General features: G+C 42.7%; 1 protein-coding gene across 4 annotated transcripts in view; it reads right to left on the reverse strand.

Annotated features, from left to right (window-relative positions):
* Positions 1-22,617, reverse strand: part of ARHGEF7 (Rho guanine nucleotide exchange factor 7) — a 126,312-nt gene that overhangs the window by 90,486 nt on the left and 13,209 nt on the right. For 2 of the 4 annotated variants that reach the window (XM_064143738.1, XM_064143736.1), the window contains exon 2: positions 16,003-16,089. In XM_064143738.1, the coding sequence (XP_063999808.1) occupies positions 16,003-16,089 (87 nt within the window). Of the gene's footprint in view, positions 1-13,596; positions 13,696-16,002; positions 16,090-16,172; positions 16,317-22,617 lie in introns of those variants that run through there. The other 2 variants (XM_064143739.1, XM_064143737.1) reach the window with 2 other exon arrangements.

Raw genomic sequence — 22,617 nt, forward strand, 5'->3', positions numbered from 1 at the left:
GATACACTACAAGAAATACAATGCAAAGCCAGCAAAACACGTAGGACAATACTGAAGCTTTCCAAAACATCAAATGTCCTACAATTTCAAGTGAACACACTTTTTAATCTTACAACTAGAGTAGTTCTGAAAGCAGAACTTTTAGAGAAAATCTGACCCTTAACTATTGAAATGCATGTCTCATTTGTTTTCAAAAACAGACTAAAAAAAAAGCTTGTTTTGTACAGTTTGTCAAGCTAAATTTCTTTTACACAAGTATCTGCAAGGTTTCTAGATCAGCCTGCCTCATCTCATACAAAGATTGACATGTTGCCCACTATGACACCTGATAAAGCAACAAATGTATACTACTCATATTTACTGCCCTGCAACATAATTAGACAATAAACCCAGCCATGAAGTTGAAGAGTGCTCTTAACGCATGCAGTAGTAGCTTCCACAATATCTTTTACCACCCATAAAAGCTGTTACTTCCAGACATACACTCACACCAAAATCTAACTTTACACCATGTTTTAAAATGGAGTCACTACAACATGCTTCAAACAAAGCTGCAATGTAACGTGCAGATCATAAAGCAATGCAAGTTCTGCTTCATGGCAACTCGATCTGAACTCCATAATCGTAGTGCTTTCCATATGATTTCACCTACACAGTGCTGCATGAAGCTGTTTTCGCTTCCAGCACCAGACTGCCTCCTTTCCAGTGACACCCTGCCATCCCAATTACTGGCCAAAGTACTTTGTCCAAATGTCTACCAAGCCAAGAAAGCCAGTGTGCAGCTGTGCTCTCCACAAGCTGCTCAAACAAGAAGTTCTTCAACTGTCATACAAGCTACAGCTCACTGCCTCCAAAGTCAGGGTGCACCTGCTTGCATAAATTGCCTTGGAGTGACTTAGTTTTTTTTTAGAAAGGCAGGAAAACAAAAGACAGTTTCATGTTGTGAGAGGAATTTTACATCCTTCATTAACTCACAGGAAGGGCACCTGAGGTTTCCTCTTTAGGACTACAAAGCTTCCATACTGTATAGAAGGAAAAGAAACATATGAAGATAAAAAAAGCTGTCTTAATATTAAAATCAAGGTTATTTCAAACAAACCTCGTAACTCACTTCAAGTGTCATCACAGTTACCTGAGGATAGACCTTGCCAAGAAAACAGAATTATTTTCCTGGGGCAGTTTATGTAGTGAACCTGTTATCATTCAGTAAGTAGTGAAGATGCTCCTTGATGAGATCTGCCTTAATGACTTTCGAGAATGGATTCAAACTTCAGAGCAATTACAGGCAACAATTAGCTGGAATTCAATCCATGACTTTTAGTAGCAAAACAAAACCACCAAGAACCTCTCTGAAGGGCTAAGCCCCACACTACAACATCACGCCAACAGTTCAAGTCTCAAGAGGCACATAGTGGATAACTGACAAGCTTTACTACAGATGAGTAGTCTGAAGGACTAGGACCTAGCAGCCCTATCAGTGCTAACACTTTCCATTATCAGAGCTTGCATCTTCTCTTAAGCTTTCCTCTAAACATTCTCTTAAGCTTTCCTCTAAACATTTGGAGTATTCTATCATTACCAGAAATTGCACAGAAAGTAAACACATAATTCAACTTCAGGAAACCCAAATCTTGAACTGTCTCCCCTGGCTTTGGAGAAGGACAGAGAGCCTTTAAAACACTCACTTCCAAAATGTACCAGACATTGTCCCCTAGAAAAAAGAAAACACACACCCAATTTTGACCATCTCGAGACCCTTCAGGCTTTGTTTTGTTCATTTAAACTAATCTGTATACATGCTTAGAACAGCTAGAGCATATCACAGATTCAGAGAAGACCACTTGCAAAGCATGGAGCAGAATGCTTCCTAGAGATCTTGTCAGTCTGCATGATGACATCAAAAGACAGGGCCTCCAAGAGAAAGCAATTGCCCAATTTAAAGGCTGTGAAAGAAAAGCCAGATACAGAACTAAGGAGCTGGTGGTGGAGGAATGAAATCAGGTCTAAGTTTCACTTCATTTTAGGAAACTTTTTCAGGCATCTGGGTTCATACTGTCTCCTTTTGTATCCCCAGAGGGACAGATGAATCCTATCCATCAGGGTTCATTCTCTGGAGAGGCTTCCGTTGTTGACTATAAAAAAGGAAGAGTCCATAACTAATTGTAATTGTAGTTCAGGAGACAATGCTGAAAATAAGATAAGTGAAGGGTATCCTTACAGACAGCTGTAGCCTGCTCCTCCTTAGCTACAAACTTAGCACCCTCCCATCCTCGTCAGCCCATCACCTCCTTCACTGTAACAAACTGAGTTGGCTAAAGACTAAGACAATGTCTTGTTTGATTTGCTGAGGCAGTTGTCTGACCAGCACCAGAGCTAACTACAGTAACTATCAGGAACATACAGAAAAACATCTTTCTCTTTGACCAGAGATGGTACTGACTCATTTTGGGAGATCTCAGAAATCAAGGTACCTGTTGCTAGTTCTGTAATGACAGGAGAGAAGAAACAGTGATACACACCACATGGCAGAATGTGCAGAAAGGAAGACAAGGACTCAAAACCCAGGTGGGAAAACAATGCCAATAGAAAGGGGAGACTGGGAGACAAGAAACAAGTATCTGTCAGCAGGTTTGTGTAGAATCCAAGTCATATGATTCCTGTGCTATCAACATATATCTATAAAATGCAGCAGTTGAAAACATGCCCATCTCTTGATAGCTTGGCAAAAATAAGAAACATGATCTTGCCACTACCAGGAGAGACACTGACAGTTCAGGTGCATAAGCTGAGCAGGAGAGATGGCAATTCTGCTCCCACAGATCAGCATGCTGACACTGGGAGCTTCTCTTTTTCTCCTTTTAATAAATCCAGCATCATCAAAAGATGATGTGCACATTGACTAAAATAATCAACTACTATCATTTTCCTCAACATCTATGCCCCTATTCAGCACATAGGGCAAGGCTAAGTCAAGGAATCAATTAGGAAGATTTAGGGACACAAAAGAGACTTGCCCATAAGGACATTTTCCCAAGCATCAAAACTGCTCTGCACAGGACATCCTTCTATCCACCACATCCTACACATTAGTCACAAATCATTTCCCTTACCTGGAATAAAAGCAATTTCAGAAAAGGGGTTCTTGTTTGCAATTTATCACCAAAATAAATTGAGTTAGCTACACAGAGAGACTGGTGCAGTGGTAGGCAGTGCTAAACTAATATCATCACTGAGACAGAAGCTCACAAAACCTACTCCTTTAGATGTTTGTGTCATTTACTGCTCAAATCAGAAGGTGTGGTAAGAAACCAGCAAACTGCATGCCTCATGGTGAAGCCACCTGATAACTAGGGCAGAGAAATAAATTACTTCTATCTACAACACATGAGATTACTTTTTTTGGTAATGATGTAGCATTTTACTTGTTCTACTATTACTTGTCTCCTCAGACTCTCAAAAGCCAAGGTTTTGAGTTCAACAAGAATTCAAATGGAGCTGCAGTGCCAGACCCAGCTCTCTCCTGACCTTCACAGTGAGCCAGTTCGGTGGGTAAGAGAGGTTAGCGGCTAATCCCAGGAGTCTGCCAAGAAGGGGTGCTAGAAGAGAGAAGGGCAAGTAATGTGGAAGCAATATCACAAGTCTCTACTGTGCTGCCAAAGAGTTTAAACTGCCCTGGGACCACGGCCTGCCCTCACAGCTCATAGCTGCAACTTAGGTTCACAGGAGCTGCATCAAATTACCAACACTTTAGTCTGCAGCCAGAACATTGTGAAATAAGGATACCACCACTCCTCCATATACAGCCTTAAAAACAAAACCAAAAGAAGTTTGCAAATATCTGACACTATTGTGGAAAGCACCACACAACATCCATGCAGAAGCTACTAACTCTACTTCCAAACTAAGACTTAACTCTTACCCGAGAAGAGTGCGAGACCAGCCATGCAACAAAGGAAGAGCACGGAGCAGCCTCTCAGCTGACATCAGGCAATGCTCATACCAAAAAACAGCACAATTACCTATTCTCACAATACACATGCAGAGGGGGCCTAAAGGTTTTTCGTCTTAGCATTGTTTTGTTTTGTTTTGTTGAAGCCTTAGTAGCATCTACAAAGGCAGATTTGAGGAAAGGCGAGTGCCACAATCCAGTTGGCAGCTGTCACTAGTGGTGTTCCCCAAGGATCAGTGCTGGGCCCAGTCCTGTTCAATATCTTTACTGATGATCTGGACGAGGGCATTGAGTCCAGCATCAGTAAGTTTGCAGATGACACCATGCTAGGACCAGGTGTTGATCTGTTGGAAGGTAGGAGAGCCCTGCAGAGGGACCTTGCCAGGCTGGATGGGTGGGCAGAGGCCAATGGGATGAGATTTAACAAGGCCAAGTGCAGGGTTCTGCGCTTTGGCCACAACAACCCCAAGCAGCACTACAGGCTGGGGACAGAGTGGCTGGACAGCAGCCAGGAAGAAAGGGACCTGGGGGTACTGGTAGATAGTAGGCTGAGGATGAGCCAGCAGTGTGCCCAAGTGGCCAAGAGAGCCAATGGCATCCTGGCCTGCATCAGGAACAGTGTGGCCAGTAGGATGAGGGAGGTTATTCTTCCCCTGTACTCAACACTGGTCAGGCCACACCTTGAGTACTGAGTTCAGTTCTGGGCTCCTCAATTCAAGAGAGATGTTGAGGTGCTGGAACATGTCCAGAGAAGGGTGACAAAGCTGATGAGGGGCCTGGAACACAAACCCTATGAGGAGAGGCTGAGGGAGCTGGGGCTGTTTAGCCTAGAGAAGAGGAGGCTCAGGGGGGACCTCATTGCTGTCTACAACTACCTGAAGGGACATTGTAGCCAGGTGGGGGTTGGTCTCTTCTCCCAGGCAACCACCAATAGAACAAGGGGACACAGTCTCAAGTTGTGCCAGAGAAAATATAGGCTGAATGTTAGGAGGAAGTTCTTGCCAGAGAGAGTGATTGGCATTGGAATGGGCTGCCCAGGGAGGTGGTGGAGTCACTGTCCCTGGAGGTGTTCAAGAAAAGACTGGATGAGGCACTTAGTGCCATGGTCTAGTTGACTGGCTAGGTCTGGGTGCTAGGTTGGACTGGATGATCTTGGAGGCCTCTTCCAACCTGGTGGATTCTATGATTCTACAGTTGTTACGATCCAGAAATGCTTTTACACTACAGACAAAGTGTAAGCACGCCGCTTAAAAATTAACCTAAATCAGACACTGAGTATTTCAAGTAGGATAAAAAAAAAAAAAAATCAAACTGCAGCATTTTAAATTACTTTTTTTTTTAATTCCTATTTCAAAAAATCTGGGATCTATTTCAAAGCACATCTACATTTTCATCTGCATTGCTGATAGTATCTTTCAAGTCACGATTATTCAACAAATTCTAAATTATATATTGACATTTGAAAATGAGATATTCCTATCAAGTAATAATAAAAAAATATGCAATAAGCAAGTATAGGCAGGAAAGAAAAATCAACAAGTTGACAGGCATTTTTAAACTCCAGAGCCCTCCAAGCCAACTAATTAATTTAGGCCATAAATAACATCTAGATGTGGTCAGTTTAACTATCAGGAGTTTACAATATCAAAGTCAGCTAATGACAAGAACTTTGTATCTTAACAATGAAGAATTGCTCTTTCAGGTTAAGTGCCAAGTACAGAAAGTACCTTCAGTTGTACTTACACATGAAAGTTACCTTTTGCAAAATGTTAATGTGACACCAGGATGAAGAACTAGCCTAAGGCAAGCAGTGTGAATATGTATTTACTTATAATTCACTTAGAGTTTGATCACAACCTCACAGGGTGCATGTACTTACATGACCTATATGAACAATTATTAGATTACTATAGATTAACATCCTGTTACGTAGCTGTACTTCAAGCACTTCACTAAAGATGGGAGTATCAATTTTCACAAAGAAAGTGGGAGATTATCCTATCTCCACACACTTACATGAGAACAAAGAATTAGATCAAGTGACAGAAAATTATGAACTGTGTCATGATTTCTGCACTAAAGCTGCTTTTAGAAAGAACATGCAAAGCAGTTGAAGTGCACATTTTGCAGGCACTATGTAGATAATAAATATACAGACTATGCAAAAAAATGTTTCAGCACATTTTGTATGGAAAAGCCATTTAATTAACAAATAGCAATTAGTATTTGTGCCTGATGATTTAGAACTAAGTGCCTCTAGGCACTTTCTGCTGACAGATTTTAGAATAAGGAACTCTTTTCAACTTCATTTTTATTCATAAATGAAATTAAATGAATGAATGGGGGAGCAGGGGAAGATAACAGAACATTAGAGGCTGGAAGGGACCCCTACAGATCATCTAATTCAACCAGATCATGTTAACAGAGAACTGCATCCAGGCAGGTTTTGAATGTCTCCAGAGACGGAGACTCCACAACCTCTCTGGGCAGTGCGTTCTAGTGTCTTGTGACTCTCAGTGAAGTGTCACAGTATCTCTTTGATTTGTACTGATTAAACGAACTCAAAACATTTAAGAATAGACTGATCCAGCTGAAAAGTAAGCAAAGGTCCCAAAGGTGGGAGCAGACCTCCTCTTTCAGCAACAGCAACCAGTTACATTACCTGTTGCAAGTAAATTCACCACTCATTCATATTACAATGAGCCACCAATAATTCTACCAAATATTTTTATGCCACTTCATTTTCCTGGCTTCAGAAGCAGCTGTTCAGTACACATCTATGCACAAATCCTTACAAGTTCTGCTTGGTTGCTCCCAGGAGGGTGAGCCAAGAGAAAGCATGTTGACCAGCACTCAAATCCTGCCCTGGGACACCCAAGAGATGTTTTTTTCCAGAAGAGAACTCTATTCCAGAAACAAAGATAAGAAGTGTTTGTGCTTTCAGCATAGAGTCCCATTTAGAAAAATTTCAGCACACACTAACTTTCCTTAAAACTGAAGATTTAATTTGTTCCAACACTGCAAATGCCATTAAAAGAAAAACATGACTGTCACACACATCCCTTCAATTCATCCAAGGAGTAGTTGGAATGAAGGAATCAAACCAGTTAAGGCCCCATTTCAGAGCAACAGGAGATGAGGAAAAATTGGATAGATCATTTAAAGCTAGGGCAATGGTTTGGTTTTCAGCAGTATCAGCCTTAGGTAAGAGCCACCACTTTTGCTGGTGCTTGCATCTAGTAATCCCCTAAAATTATCATGAAAAAAAATCAGACTAGGAGCTCTTGTGAAGCAAGAGTAAAACCACAGGGGAAAGATTTGATCAGGCAAGAATTTCAAAAGATGTTTAGCAAGTATCAGTCTGGAAAAACATTAAGTGTGTTATCACCACGTTCTCACTAATCACCGCTAGTCTTCTCAATCACTGAACTGCCTCCCTCTTTAAAGAAAACACGTCAGGGGTAACAGGTAAAAAATGAGGCAATGGAAAAACAATTTTAAAAATACATACATTAAAAACATTTTTGGGGGGGGAAAAAAATTAAATCATTCAGCCACTACCAGGAAAGGACCTGTGAAAGTGTTCTTCACGGGAAGAAAATACACAAGCTGGTCAGGACACATTGCACTTGGGCAGTTTTCACCCTCCCTTTTTTCCTTCATTATTTTGCCATTGAAAAGACAGTTTCACTACTGTGCTTTGTCTTGCAGCTGGTGAAGCAAGTAGCACTAAGCATTTGCACTGGAACAGGGGCTTGGCTCAAATTTTAATGTTTCATGTCTAAATTGGACTCAAAAGCAACTACTACTTACCAGCTTCTAAATACTTAAAGAAGTACAGCCAACTGGATGACAAAATAGAGCAGCACTCCATGCTGCACAAAATACACAAATCAAAACACTGGAAGTTTTTTTTACTTCAGCTGAAGGTGGTTTAATAAGATTATCATCTGCTAAATATGAGCTTCTAGTCCCAGCCCTTCGGTAAGCACAGGGTACTCTGAGATCACCTTGCCCTTTCCTTGCTTGCCCCAAAATGCCATGCTGCCCGCTTCTCCCAGGAGCACTAACTTTCCACACTAACCCATATAGTCAAATGAACAGGGCAGCTGCTGTGCTGCCCAGACAGGCTCTCCCCCCTCATGCCAGCAAAGGCTGCCAGGATAGCAGAGTCTCCTCAGGGCACCACACCGGCAGACTTCCCTGCATCAGAAGGAGTAACCCTCTTACTTTCCAAGCCACCAGGGCTTAGGGTTGTGTGTGTGTGCACTTGGCCTCCAAAATGGCACTGACAGAAAGCCTCTGCTTCCTCTTTTTCCCCTCCCTCCTCACCTCCCTTTGACACCAGGCTCACCACTGACCCTGGACTGATTCAGAGAAGGACTGCCACCTATTGAAACATCAAGTCATCTTCCCTCGCAGCTGAGCTTCTCTCTTCACCTGCCCTTAAGTTACCCAACCAGTTAGATCCTGTTGGCTTCAAGCAGGGGATAGACTGAGATGACAGCTGTAGATACTTTATCTTCAATAACACGAATCTGAGTTTTTCAGCACCTCTGTTACCTAGAATTTTTCCATATTTCCAGAAAAAAATGAAGACATAGAAAAAACTAGCAGCATCAAAACATCATGACACTTCCCACTGAGGCAGCCTCCAGGTCCAAGTACTACTTACAGGACCAATGTAGCATCTGATCAAACATCTGAACATAGACAGTTCAAGCTGAAACATGAGAGCTAGAGAGACCTGGATATTCAACTGAACACAGTAAGACAAACTTAACTTCTCTTAAGGAAAAAGACAGCCTCTGAAACCTCCTTTCTACAGCAGAATGCACACCACCTTTCCCACACATGCCAACACATTTCCACACAAGTAGAAATCAGGAACAGTCGCAAAGCAGGGAGCATCTGAGAAATCAGAGCAAGTCACAGAAGACCTAGATTTGATACTGCATCATTCTCACATATCTGAGGTTAATTTACATTGACTCTTAAATCCCAAGTGAAATCAAAAGAAGATTTTGCCAAGTACACAACAGCTGTAGCCTGTTTTGCACAACTGGACTATCTTCTGCTTAGCCCTTAATTCAGCAACCATTCTGCTGGAATTCTTCCACTGTCAGAGATGCAACAGTTATTGTCATGAAAGGAGAAAGTTTTGAAGTTCCTGCAGAGATCAAGCACTGCCATGTCCTGTATTGCAGGATGCATTTCACAGCTAATAAGACCTCATTAGTCCAAAAGCATTTATTAAAAATGGACACTAAGTCATTAGATCTGCAGGTATTCCAATTTCCTCTGCACAGAGTACCACCACCTGCAACACATTCTGTACGGGGGTAGATCTTCATTTCCCCCAATACACACAGGCTGAGGAAACTTATCTGACCTCTAATAACAAGGTAACTGTCTTCAGTACACACAAGTGTAGATGATGAGTGCAAGTTTTACCTGCATTCATACTTCAGCTATGCCTGACAGCTTAAAAAAACACTCTTGCCAAGTCTTCAAAACCATTCAAGACCAGTGTGTGCTGTGGGAGTATGAAACTTCTGAAGTCCTGCTTAACAAGTAATTAATAAAAAACAGATCAAGACCAGTCATCCTCCTTGAAGAAAAAAATGCAGCCAAGGCCAAACACAGACCTATCTCCTGAAACATACTTATCTCACAGCAGATGCAACACTGTCCTAATGCCATCTGCACTCCCATTTATTATCATCTAACCTACTGTACCTGCCATTGCTCCTTGCTGAGAAGGATGAAGCAGCTCTCCTACTCTCTTCCCAAGAGCTATCTTCACACTTGCATCCCCAGCACCAGCCACAGCTTGCTCCTTGGTCAGTGCTAATCAGGAGCCCCTCTTCACACAACCCTCACCCTTCAAAAAGCAAACAGATGAGACTGCCCTTACTACACATCACACCAACGAGGTGGAAGGCAGGAGAGGGCTTAAGAAATTAAATCAAACACTCCTTTGTCAAGATAGGCAGCAAGAAGCCTCTTCTCTCTTTTTTCCTCCAGAGACTTGGAAACTCTCCCAAAACCCTCCATCCCTCCAGCCCTTTTTATTCATACTTTTCTCCCGGTTTTCCTAGTTTTCACACTGTCCCTCACATGATTAATTCCTCTCTCAAAGAAGCACTAAAACCCTTTTTGTGAAAACAGTTTGCTATATTTGAGCATTAAAGTACAATGCTAAAATCTTCTGTGCATTGTAGATTAATAGTGCAATACATTTTAACTGCTACATGAAGATTCATTTTGTTCTTAAGATCCAAATGAACACCACAAATGAAGCATTTACAGAGAAGCCTCTCCCAAATCACAGAGCAACTGATCTGCAAAACTGCTTTGAAGTTCTCTATATTGGATAATGTTTACAGCAAAGTACAATGTGTCACTGCAACTTGCCATATACACACTGATCTCCAAGACATGACCAAAACATTTTGGATGTATTCTGACATCTGGCTCACCTTCGCCTATGGTCCACACAGCAAAGACAAACACATCTGCACCTTTAGCAGATCCATTATGCCAAAAAGACTCTATACATGCACACCAACTTACGTTTTTATGTTCCAAGTATCACAGCAACATATAACACAAGAATTGGCAGGAACTGAAATATCTATGGTACAATTAAAACTTTCTGGAGTACTTTTAACTTGGTAAATATGGAATATAGCACCTAAGTAGCCAAAACACCACCAGCACATTTCTAAACCATATTTGATAAAATGCTCCTTACAAAAGCATGTGCATGCAAGTCACTTTCATTATCTCCTACCTGTTGGGGGTTTTAAAGTCTTTTAAAAAATATTCAGTACCAGGTATTTTTGAGCATGTACTACAATAAGGAAAGTGATTATTCCTAGTTATCCCTCACATCATAAAAAGAAGCCACTCTATAAAGAGTGATCAAGTAACAGCACCTTTATCTCAGCAAGGTTCCAAGATGTGCTAACATGGCCCTCTAATCGCACAAAGTCAAGGTGTACTTCTCTATTATACATGGTAAGGAAACCAGACCAAAAGACCTAAGAATGAACTGCATGAAGCAAATTTTCAGGATTGTCATTAAGACAGGAGGAAAAAGGACAAGGGGAAGATGACAGTCATTCTTGGAGGTCAGTATGTACAAGACAAGTTTCAGTGACACTGCGCTTCACTGTAAATATTACCCAGTAAAGACCTGTTCAGAGTAGGTTTGTAAACACTCCTTATACAAACAGATCTTCAAAAGCCAACTTAGAGAATACTTTTCCATGGCCACAGTGGTAGAAGTCATAATGGTCTGAAGCAGTACATAAAACTCAGATAAAAGGAGCATCGTTATGGAAGCAGTGGGTGTGAAATGCAAGCTTGCTCCCAGAAAATTAGCTGGTCTAACAGAATTGCATTGACAGCCCTTAAGAACCTTTCCCCAAGGCCAGAGCTGTATTACAGACATTCACAAACATCTGAGATTTAATCAAGATACACAAAAGCTATAATTTCTATTTCCCAAATTTGCATACAGTGTTCTGAACCTTAAGGGTAAATTCATGTTGTACAAGAGATTGAATAGTACAAGCATGAGACTGCCAGGTTTGTTTTATTTCTTATTTACTGAAGAAATAAAATCTTGGTTTTAGCATTGCTGCCTCTGTAAAATGACCACCATGAATCCCAGAGGCAAGCAGGTCTCTTGGCTGGTAAAGAAAAGATGGTAAGATCTGGGGGTTGTCTGTCTTTTTCCATTCATCAGTTGTCGTTTGTCCCATCAGTATAAAAGCCAGAAACAAAGATCATTTTTAAGCTCAAGTAACCCATTAACATTAGACAGCTACAGATAAGCAGCCATAATCGTTTATTTGATGAAAGCCAGCAGAAAACTGCTGCAAGACACTGTTCATGGGATTTGACCACAGAGCTTGGTATTGTTCAGAGTATATGAAACATTCTGCTCTTTAAACACAGAACACTAACACAATTTTCTCTTAACCTATTTTTGCCTATTATTCTATATTTAACTGCTGTCCAAACAAATTTCTCTTCTGTTCAAACATACAGCAATTTCTCCAGGGCCTCTTTTTGGGTCTGTAATCTGTGTCAAGCAGCTCTGGTAGAAGAATGAGGAAAGCCTGTACTGCATTCAAGAAAATTAAACTCCTTTGAAAGAACAAAATTGGAGCAATACAACACAGGTACAAGATAATCATTACAGCAATCCTTACTAGGGTTTGAATAGGAACAAATGTTCTGTGTCCATTGCCTTTTTTGTCCATATTGCCTGACTTTGTTGGAAGATACCATACACCTGCAATGAGTTTCATCTCAGTTATACATGTTCACCCATATTCTTCTACAACAGTCTATCAGATACAGCAACTGTTTAGGACCCTATTCTGAACAGCAGGTCATTTTCCAACTGTTATCTTTCCCACTCAAAGATAAAACTGGAGAAAAGGACAGCCTTTTAAGAGAAACCATAGAGCAAATGTCCTTTGCCTAAGTAAAAAAAGCACACACTAAGTTGTGAACTGACAGTGTGGGCAGCTGCTTCACAGTTCCTTCTGTCTACACACATGTTCATCACAGGAAGTGAGGCTCCAGAGTAGAATAACTACTTGACACTACAAGTAGAGGCTTCCAGATAGGAAAACCATGGAATTGCAAATCTCATCTCTAGTTGAGGTCTTATGAATATTTTTCCCTTCATAGGTCTCAGCCCTTTTTATCCGCATACAAAAACAGTCTTAAAAAAAAAAACACCAATAAAAATACTTGCAGAGCATTCTTTTGGTTATTTCTTCAACTTGCTTTGCTTTACCTACCCAGATTTCATCTTACAAAGGACTACACAAGATCCATGTTAAGCACTCCTGTTTCTCATCAAAAAAAAACGGCTGGGGAGATGTGGGAAGGGAGCCACCAGTTTCCCTAGAGGAATAGCTATCCTTCTCAGTAAAGTGTGAAATATATTTTAGGAGTATCCTATTATCTTTCTAACAGCCCAAAGTTACGGGGCAGTAAGAAGATGACAAAAAACCCACACTATTTTCAGACACGAAAACACTTTCAAACTAACAAAGTTTCTTACCTCCATCTCATTTTTTGGAGCAGGAAGATAACAGACATCATATCCTTTCATAAAATGACACTAGAGGAAAACAGCCCAAAGAAGCCATCTATTTTTCATTAACTACAACAGTTTAATCAAGTTCTTGAAGATAATGTCTCCAAAGCTGGAATCATATAGAGCCAGAGAGCAAGGCAATGAGCTCTGACTTGGTTTTATAAAAATATAATTCTACTACTTCCAACATGAGTTCAGATCAGGGAGCAAGAAATCCTTGTGCAATGCCAAGCTGAGGCTGAACAAATCAGTACCATGTTTTTACCACATTCAAACTTACACACAGAAGTCATCCAATCCAGCTACATGTGAGTTAATGTCAGGCTCCAATGCACCACTTGTAAAGCCGTGCAAAACTTCACATTGTGGAATACCCATTAGGAAAACCATCACATTCATGCACAGAACAAGGTCACATATCCCCACGGCAGCTTCCTCCAATACCTATACTATCAAAATATTTCTATCATTTAAAGATATCCCAAAGACATCCACCACTTTGCCAAATATTTTTACTCACCCTTACTTCCCGATTAACTAAACTGTGCTCTCTGAAAAATTCCCTTTCACCGCTTCCAGAGATGATCTTCACACTCTTCATTCAATGCAATCTCTAAACCTGATCACAACTAAGGAAGCATTACATGGACACTGCATAGAGGAGCTATGACATATACCCTGTTCCCACAGTGAGGAAGGCAGAGATCCATGAGGGCTGACTCACACCTTGTTAAAAGGAAACAGGAGAAAGAGCCCAGGATTAGCCGATGGCCAGCAGGCCCCTGCCAGCTACTCCCTGGTTGAATCCAAGTTGCCATTCCCCTCACCTTCAGTCATAGCTAGGGGGCTGGAAAAAAATTAATGAGAAAACAACAGGGAACAGCCAACCTACAAGCCATAAATATATACACAGGAGGCTCCATAAGCCCAAGCATTTGTGCTCCTTCCTGTCAGCCTCTCAACTCTTCTAGTAGTTTGGAAATAATTCCTGTTCCAACATGCTGAGCTGGAAGCTACTGCAGCCAGTACCTCAGCGTAAGAAAGGAGTTTCCGCCAATCTTGCTGAGAAGCCCCCGAGGCCAGGTTAACAATTTGACTATGCCCAAAGATATTCAGGCTCTAATAAAAAGCCCAACATTATCTTTTCTTTTACTCATTTTTCTTCACTTTCTTGTCACCGAGCAAAAAGAAAACAGCTGAAAGAAAAGCTTTCTGCAACTACAAAAGAAGAAATTAAATGGCCACATTGTGACAGTTTCCAGCCTGTCACAATAAAAGAGGAGGAAAAAAGTTTAAAAAACAAGCTTAGTGGCAGACCTGTTATAGGAAGCGAGTAAAAGGAAGGATATTAATGGCATTTGTTCCCCCTTTTGCAACATTATTTCTGAACTGAGATTTGAAGTGCCTCCCTCCCCAATTCTGTCTAGCATATCCATGTCTGTTACTTCACTTTTCCACTCGCTCTCACATGAGCGCTTAAGACATGAAAAACTCCATGCAACCCTAGAAAAGACAAATGGAGAGACAGCTGCTTTAAGGCAAAACAGAATGCTTGAGAAAATGCAAATCTCACCCAAAAAAAAGGTTAATGGACATTTTACAGCTTTATTTGGGTTTTTTTCCGGGGCTTTTGGTTTTTTTTTTGTCTTCCAACAAATCACAGAAGGTTCCCTATATATTGGGGAAAGAAGGCAGGTAAGAACATATGGTCTCATTTCACAGGGAGCAGTGCTAAAAGCCATCTTAATTTCCATCCTTCCTTATGGCAGAGCTTAAGATTAAATACAAGTCCTGCAAGTACCATCAGTTTCACTAATGACACTTTGCTATTTAGAAGCCTCAGGAAAGCAGTCAGCTTCATTTTTACAATATTATGTTAATGCATGGCAAAATTATATGCAGGGCCAGAGGTAGTATAAGAATCTGAGAACTACTTAAAGCACCACTTCACTGATTTAAGTTCAGAAGCACTAGAAACATTTTTTTCTACCCAAAAAACGCCTGCAAAGACTGAAACTACAATACTCCTCACTTCCCAACAGAGAGAAGTTGCAACTTGCTTTTTTAATCGCTTCTTCCCCCACACACACATCAAGTAAACTCAACAGCAGTGTGTACTTGCTATAGCTAAATATACTGGTGATATATGCCTGCCTAATTTGCAACCCTGTGAACGCATGTTTGGAAGAGATGGCAGTTTGCTGGGCTTTTATGTAACATATATTTAAAGAGATGAAACGACACCTACTATTTTCTTTAATTAGCATTTAATTTGGCTGTTGCCAATTTAACTTCTAGAAGCCAGCTTAGAAGCAGTTTCACGGAAAAATCGAATATAATTTATACGTTTATTATTAAGGATCCATTTGCACAGAAAAGCAAAGGTTTTACCTGCAAGGGAGCCAAGTAAGCACACACGCCCTCCCCAGGACACGGGGAGCCCGTGGCATCTCCCCGCTTCACACCAACAGAGGAGGGGGCGCAGCCTCCCTCAGCGCTCGGTGAGAAGCAGCAAGGCCCTCGCATGCCCTTTCCACGCGGTACAGCACATTTTACACTCACGCCGCCAGTCAGTCAGTCAGTCAGTCGGTCATACAATCCCGCGGCCGCGGAGGCCAGGCCAGGACACAGCCGTCACCCAGACCCATCGGAAAGCGGAGAAGCTGCAGAGGAGCAGCGGAGGCATCCCCCCGCCACCCCCCGGGCCCGCAGCCAGGGGAGGGGCGGCCGCCACCATCTTGTCAGCCGCCCTCCACCAGCCGCCCCCGCGTCGCTAGCCATAAAGGGAGTGCACAACCACCTCCTGCGGCGCCGGTCTGGGAAAACAGACCCCCTCCAATGCCGGAGATCGAGCCGGGCACCCCCTTAGTCCCATCACCCCTCTCCTGGCCCCGCTGGGTGCTGCTCTACCCCAACCTCGACTCACCTCCAGGCGGAGGGAGGCACCGCAGCCCCGCAGGAACTCGCGGATGTTGCTCAGGCACTCGCTTTCCGTCCGCGGCTCCGGGTACACCTGCAAGAGAAGAGGTGGACGGCTCAGAGCGGGGAGCCGCACGGCTCGGTGGTTCCTGTTCCCCGCCCCGCTGCTCCCCTCACCTCCCGCTCCCTCCGCAAGCGTCGGCAGAGACGATCACTCCCAGTGAAGGGGTTGAACCGGGAAGTAAACACGGAGCACAGGAAATGGCGTGAAGGGCAGGGGGGCGGCGGGCAGCAGCTCAGGCAGAGGTACCCCGACCAGGCGCGGCCCTAACACGCTCTGCCCCTACGTGGGGCGGGCGGCGAGGGGAGGGGAGGGGAAGGAGGTGCGGCCTGGCCCGGCCCTCCTCCGCCCCGCCCAACTGCAGCCGCAGGCCCCGGCCGGCGGAGGGGAGGCGGGAGCCGGGAGCGCCCCCGTGCTCCCCCGCTGTGTATTTTTAATTCTTTAAAAAATAATAATACATCCACCCCTCTGCCATTTCGCGTTGAGCAAAGCGACACAGTCCCTCGGGCCCTAGACCTAGTGGCTGTAGGAGGGGCAGCCGAGGAGTAGCCCCTTGTCGGGCTGGCGGGCCTCCCTGGGCTGCAGTAAGAAAGGGCTGTGCAAAGGCTAAAGGCCCACGTCGCGAGTGGCCCGTGATGTCCGCAGGGGCTGCCACTGCCTCCGTTGTTTTGACTTCTGTCCACTCTTGAGTTTTTGTAACAGGGAAATGCATCAGAAATCCTGCAATGGCCTCGGCGGAAAAAATAATCAGTACCCAGAGTTAATAATCTACCTACATAGATGTCAATGGTTTTTATCTGAGTTTTATTGAACAGCTGCAATCTTATCTTACCCCAGAAAAGCAGCTTGCCAAAAAGGAAAACTTGGAGTGAACTTGAGAGAAAAGAGGCTGTGGCAGCACAGCCATGTGCTCTCTGCAGCTACATTCATGCTGCTCTCAGATCAACCTCTACCCTGAAAGTGCACCTTCCTCAGTAAAGCTGACAGGCCCGCTCGCTTTCAGGGCCGAAACCTAACTTACCATAGCTGCACTCACATTCTGTGTGCATGTAAGGATCATTTCACTATAAATTAATTTATGAGAGTGATTGGAATGGGCTGCCCAGGGAGGTGGTGGAGTCACCATCCCTGGAGGTGCTCAAGAAAAGCCTGGATGAGGCACTTAGTGCCATGGTCTAGTTGACTGGCTAGGGCTGGGTGCTAGGTTGGCCTGGATGATCTTGGAGGTCTCTTCCAACCTGGTTGATTCTATGATTATATTAAATACTTTAGTAAACTAATCATTGCCCAGACTGAGAAGTAAGCAGACCTGTGACCCTGGACACACTGTTCTTTTGTAAGGAGAAAGTCTATCACAGAAGTGCACTGTAAGTTGCTGCAAGCTACATTGAGAACACGTGTGTCTTGTCCTTCAATTATGCATCACACTTGGAAAGAAGATTTGTTAAATCGCAGAAACATTCAGGTTGGAAAGGACCCTTGAGATCACCAAGTCCAACCACTGACCCTACTCTACAAGGTTCACTCCTAAACCATATCTCCATGCACCATTTCCAAATGACCTTTAAAGACACCCAGGGGCAGTGAAAACCACCTGTTTGGGCAGCCCATTCCAGTGCCTGACCACCTCTCCTGTGAAAAAAAAGTTCCTCATGTCCAGTTTAAACCCACCCAGTTGCAGCTTGAGACCATTCCCCATTGTTCTATTGCTAATCACTTGTGAGAAGAGACCAGCACCAACCTCACCACAATGCCCTTTCAGGTAGTTGTAGACAGCAGTGAGGTTCCCCTCAGCCTCCTCTCCCTCAAACTAACCATCCCCAGCTCCTTCAGTCGCTCCTTGTAAGATTTAGTCTCCAGGCCTTTCACCAGCTTTGTTGCCCTCCTCTGCACTCAGTCCAGCACCTCAACATCTCTCTTGTATTGAGGGGCCCAAAACTGAACATAATACTCAAGATGTGGCCTCACCAGTGCTGAGTACAAGGGGACAATCACCTCCCTACTCCTGCTAGACACAGCATTTTAATACCATTGGCTTTCTTGGCCACCCAGACACACTGCTTGATCATATTAGAACATATTACTGCTTGTCAATTAGAACCCCCAGGTCCCTTTCAGCCAGACAGCTTCCCAGCCACACTTCTCCAGGCTTGTAGTGTTGCGGGGAGTTGTTGTGACCCAAGTGCAGAACCTGGCATTTGGCCTTGCTTCATCTCATTCCATTAATGTTGGCCCAACGATCCAATCAATCCAAGCCCATCTGTAGAGCCTCCCTACCCTTGTGAAGATCAACATTCCCACTTAACTTGGTGTCCTCTGCAAACTTACTGATGACACGCTGTATGTCTCCATCAAGGTCTTCAGTAAAGATGTTAAACAGAAGTGGTCTCAACATCGAGCCCTGAGGAATACCACTTGCAACCAGCTGCCAGCTGGATTTAACTCCATTGACCACCACTCTCTGGGCACATGTGTCCAGCCAGTGCTTTATCCAGCAGAGCTGTGCTCATCCAAGCCATAAGGAGGCAGTTTGCCCAGAAGAACTTTGTGGGAAACAGTGTCAAATAAACATGTATGTCAATGGTACATAAATTCACAAGAGTAAGTCATCTCCACAGCACTAGGAACTTCACATCAGGTTCATTTCAAACACTGCATTAAGCTGAAAGCAAGGCAGTGTCTTCCCATATGTTTACATGATATGAAATATCTCTCTGATACTGTGGTACCACAAAAATTAACAATTACAACATGATAGGATGAACCTGCTACAAAGAAATTTAAAAGAGAAGTCTCTATCCTTTTCTAAACACAAAATTCACATGAGTTTTAAATTAAACCCACTATGTCCTAATACAAGTAATTTGATATCAATATGAGTTAAGAATTTGCCTTTCTTCAAGCAAGCACAAACATGCACATGTCCCTAAACTCCTCCAATTGTTTGATACTATGATAAACTGCTGTGGGCTAAGAATAAAAAATTAAAGGGAATATGCCAAAGAAGTCCTACATGGCTACAACAACCCAAAAGATACCTCAGTAGATTCAGAAAGGACAGAAGCAGTGAGAGAAACCTCCTGAAAACACTAAAAGCTTCATCCCTCTTGCTTGGTTTTTGCTGGTTTCACATTTAGTGCTTGCTATACTTTTTGGTTACTCTAATTAATTTACTTAATTGTTGTAAGAAACCTCAAGCTCAATCAATCATGCCAACATCCCTTGCTAGGAAGGGTTCCTGAAAATCCTATTAGTACTTCTATGCTGATGCTGCTAATATGCTTCCTTCTCCATATTCCTAATGCTTACAAAGTAAATGCACAGTTGCCATTTATAACATCTTTTTTCTTAAATTATTTGCATAATAACTGGGTTTTATTTCCCTTTATAGGTCAAGCATCCTCATCTCTTTTTTTTGCACCCACAATTTTCTTGGTTGCTTCTGCTTCATCAAGCCCTATTTTCAGTCTGAGTGTGATGGTTTGGGAGTTACCCACCCCCTCTACTCTTATGAAATCACCCAGACTAGACTCAGCTGACTGTAAGTTAAGGAATGAAGCTTTATATTCACAGCTTAGCACAATATACAAGCAGATATTTACAATATATCACAAATATTTACAGCTATATACAGAAATATACAAGTTAAAAGTAATACAGAAAAACAATACCTTTCCCACAAATTAGAGTCCCCAGCAGGGCCTCCCAGCCACCCTTCCACCTTCTTTCCACCCCTCTACCTTATCTCAGAGTATGCTTTACATGCAGGGTAAGTTTGGAGGATCAGCCAGGAGGGTTAGAATCAGAATGATTAGCTGGGTTACACAGCAGAAGCCCAGAGAGAAAACACAGATACCGACTTCAACAGAAAGAGACTCTCTTATCTATGTTTGTGATCTTGTTTTTATGTCTCAGCAAAACTATGAGTGAAGTAGACATCACCACTGTCTTCTTTTCACAGCCTATAATCTATTTTTTCTCATTAAAGTATTCCAATTAGCCTCAAACTAGCACAATGAGGAACTTCAAAATCACTTCTACTCCCCAGATAAAAATAACCTCTACCAAGAAATGACAGTAAAAGTAGGTGTCTTTTAAAAGAAATAAATGTCTTATCTCACAATCCACATTAACACTCCTTATTCCTAAAATCCCCATATATTAAGCACAGAACTTCATATTTGTAAGAGACCCAGATATAAGTACTGCTACCTCCTAAGAGACTGCACAATACCTGGAAATAGGCTCCCAAAAAGAGATAAGGAGAGACACGTGATTAGAGGAGGGCAAAAACCTTCAAGTCAGATGCAAAGAAAACATCAAGCAGAGAAAACCCAGCCCCATAAACAGTCCTCCTTCATAGATTCACAGAATGATTTGGATTGGAAGGGACCTTGATGATCACCTAGTTCCAATCCCCTTGCCATAAGCAGGGACATCTTCCACTAGACTAGGTTGCTCAAGGCCCCATCCAACCTGCCTTGGAACACCTCCATAGGTGGGACATCCACAACCTCCGTGGGCAACCTGTTTCAGTGTCTCACTGCCCTCACTGTAAAGAATTTTCTTCTAATATCCAGTCTAAATCTGCCCTCTTTAAGATTCAGATCCATTCACTACCATCCTATCACAATAAGCCCTTCTAAAAAGTCTCTTTCCAGCTTTCATATAGGCCCTTTCAGGTACTGGAAGGCTGGTATAAGGTCTCCCCAGAGCCTTCTTTTCTCCAGGCTAAACAGCCCCAAATCTCATAGCTTGTCCCCACAGGGGAGGTGCTCCAGCCCTCTGATCATCTTTGTGGCCCTCCTTTGGATCCTCCTCTTTCAGATCTGAAGTTTAAAATACATGCCAAATATACGTCTGTGAGACTTCAGCCCTAACAGCACTCTAATGCACATCTGCATTTAAAAATCACCTTCCTTCAGAAGAATAAAATAAGTTACAGTAGAGCTTTAGAAATGCTATTTCCTCCCTTGCAGAAACAAAATGGAAAGAACTTCATGGGCAGCGTGAGAAGTAGGCTACATGTTCTCAGCTCTGTGGCTACAGTGGCATTTCTATCTAATGGGAGAGAGAAGCATATGGGTAACACATCTAAAAATATGTTAGCATCTGTATCCTGCTAAAAAAATTAAGTGCTAATGCTCATGATCCCATAAAAGGAAACATGCCCAATAAGTCATTTACCTGGGAAATTTTAATGTGACTCTGGCAACCTTTTTCTACAGAGGGCTAAGAAACAAAGTGAGGAAACAACTAAACCCTGCTGACACAATCTCAAAGCGCAGTTATATGGGCCAAGCCCATGTTAAAATCACATGGCAAACAATATCCTTTACATACAGTTCTAGGAAAGTCAGGAGGGTGACCTCGATCTCTCTCTTATAGATCATATTTATACTACCTCACAGACCATTCAAAATTTAACAGGATACGAATAGAAGCAGACTACAAGACAGCTAAAGTTCTAGTCTGCCTGAATAATGGCAAATACATTCAGACAGAAAGAGTAAACATAATACAATTAATGTATCATACTCCAAAATTACTTCAAGAAAAAGCCTATGAAATAAAGCAGTTGCATATTTTCTCTACAGTATTTGCTTCATCCTCCTGCTTGCATAGACCAAACCCTACCAGGAGAGGCTGAGGGAGCTGGGGTTGTTTAGCCTGGAGAAAAGGAGGCTCAGGGGGGACCTCATTGCTGTCTGCAACTACCTGAAGGGAGGATGTAGCCAGGTGGGTCTTTTCTCCCAGGCACCCAGCAACAGAACAAAGGGACAGAGTCTCAAGTTGTGCTGGGGAGGGTATAGGCACAATTAGTTCGTTCATAGGGGCTGTCTTTTTATCTCACGTGCCTATACAACTCCTGGTACAAGGAGCCATCAGTGGCCAACTGGAACCTCTATATGCTCTAGTAATACAAATAAAAAAGGTTAATAGTAATTAGAAAAGACAGGGATTCCAAAGGGACCTGTCAGATTCCTAATTATGGACCAGGGCTCCACAGTGGAATCCAAAAGAGACAAGTGGAAGGTAATACACAGAGCAGCAAGAGTTTAAACCACTTCTTCATGGTAACAGGGACAGGTACTCATTAAGATTTAATCTCTCAGGGAATAGTTCTGAAAACCATAGATAGTTCATTGAAGGCATCTGTGTGATGCTCTGCAGCTGTCAAGGAATGCAATACCTTTTCTGCCACCCAGAAGAGATGTAGTGCAAAATGTGCAATACAAATAGATGGCACCTAGCTAAATGTTACTTCCCTTTTTTATAACAAGTCTACGATTTTAGTCAACCACAACAAATATATAAAAAATGGCAAGGCAGAGAGAGGCTGCATCAAGAAAAGATATGACAGAAGTGATCAGAAAACAATAAAAAAGGCTACCATCAGCTCGTTTGGACAGAGAAAGTATGTGAGGAAAATATGTAAGAGCGTAAGAAGTTTGTCATCATTCAGACCCAACTGGCAGCTAAGCCTTCTGCGGCCACTCACACACAACCTCCCAACACATCCCAAATGGAATTGGAAGAGAATTCAGAGAGAAAGGCAAT

This window comes from Pogoniulus pusillus, chromosome 5, assembly GCF_015220805.1.
Source record: "Pogoniulus pusillus isolate bPogPus1 chromosome 5, bPogPus1.pri, whole genome shotgun sequence".
Taxonomy (NCBI): Eukaryota; Metazoa; Chordata; class Aves; order Piciformes; family Lybiidae; genus Pogoniulus; species Pogoniulus pusillus.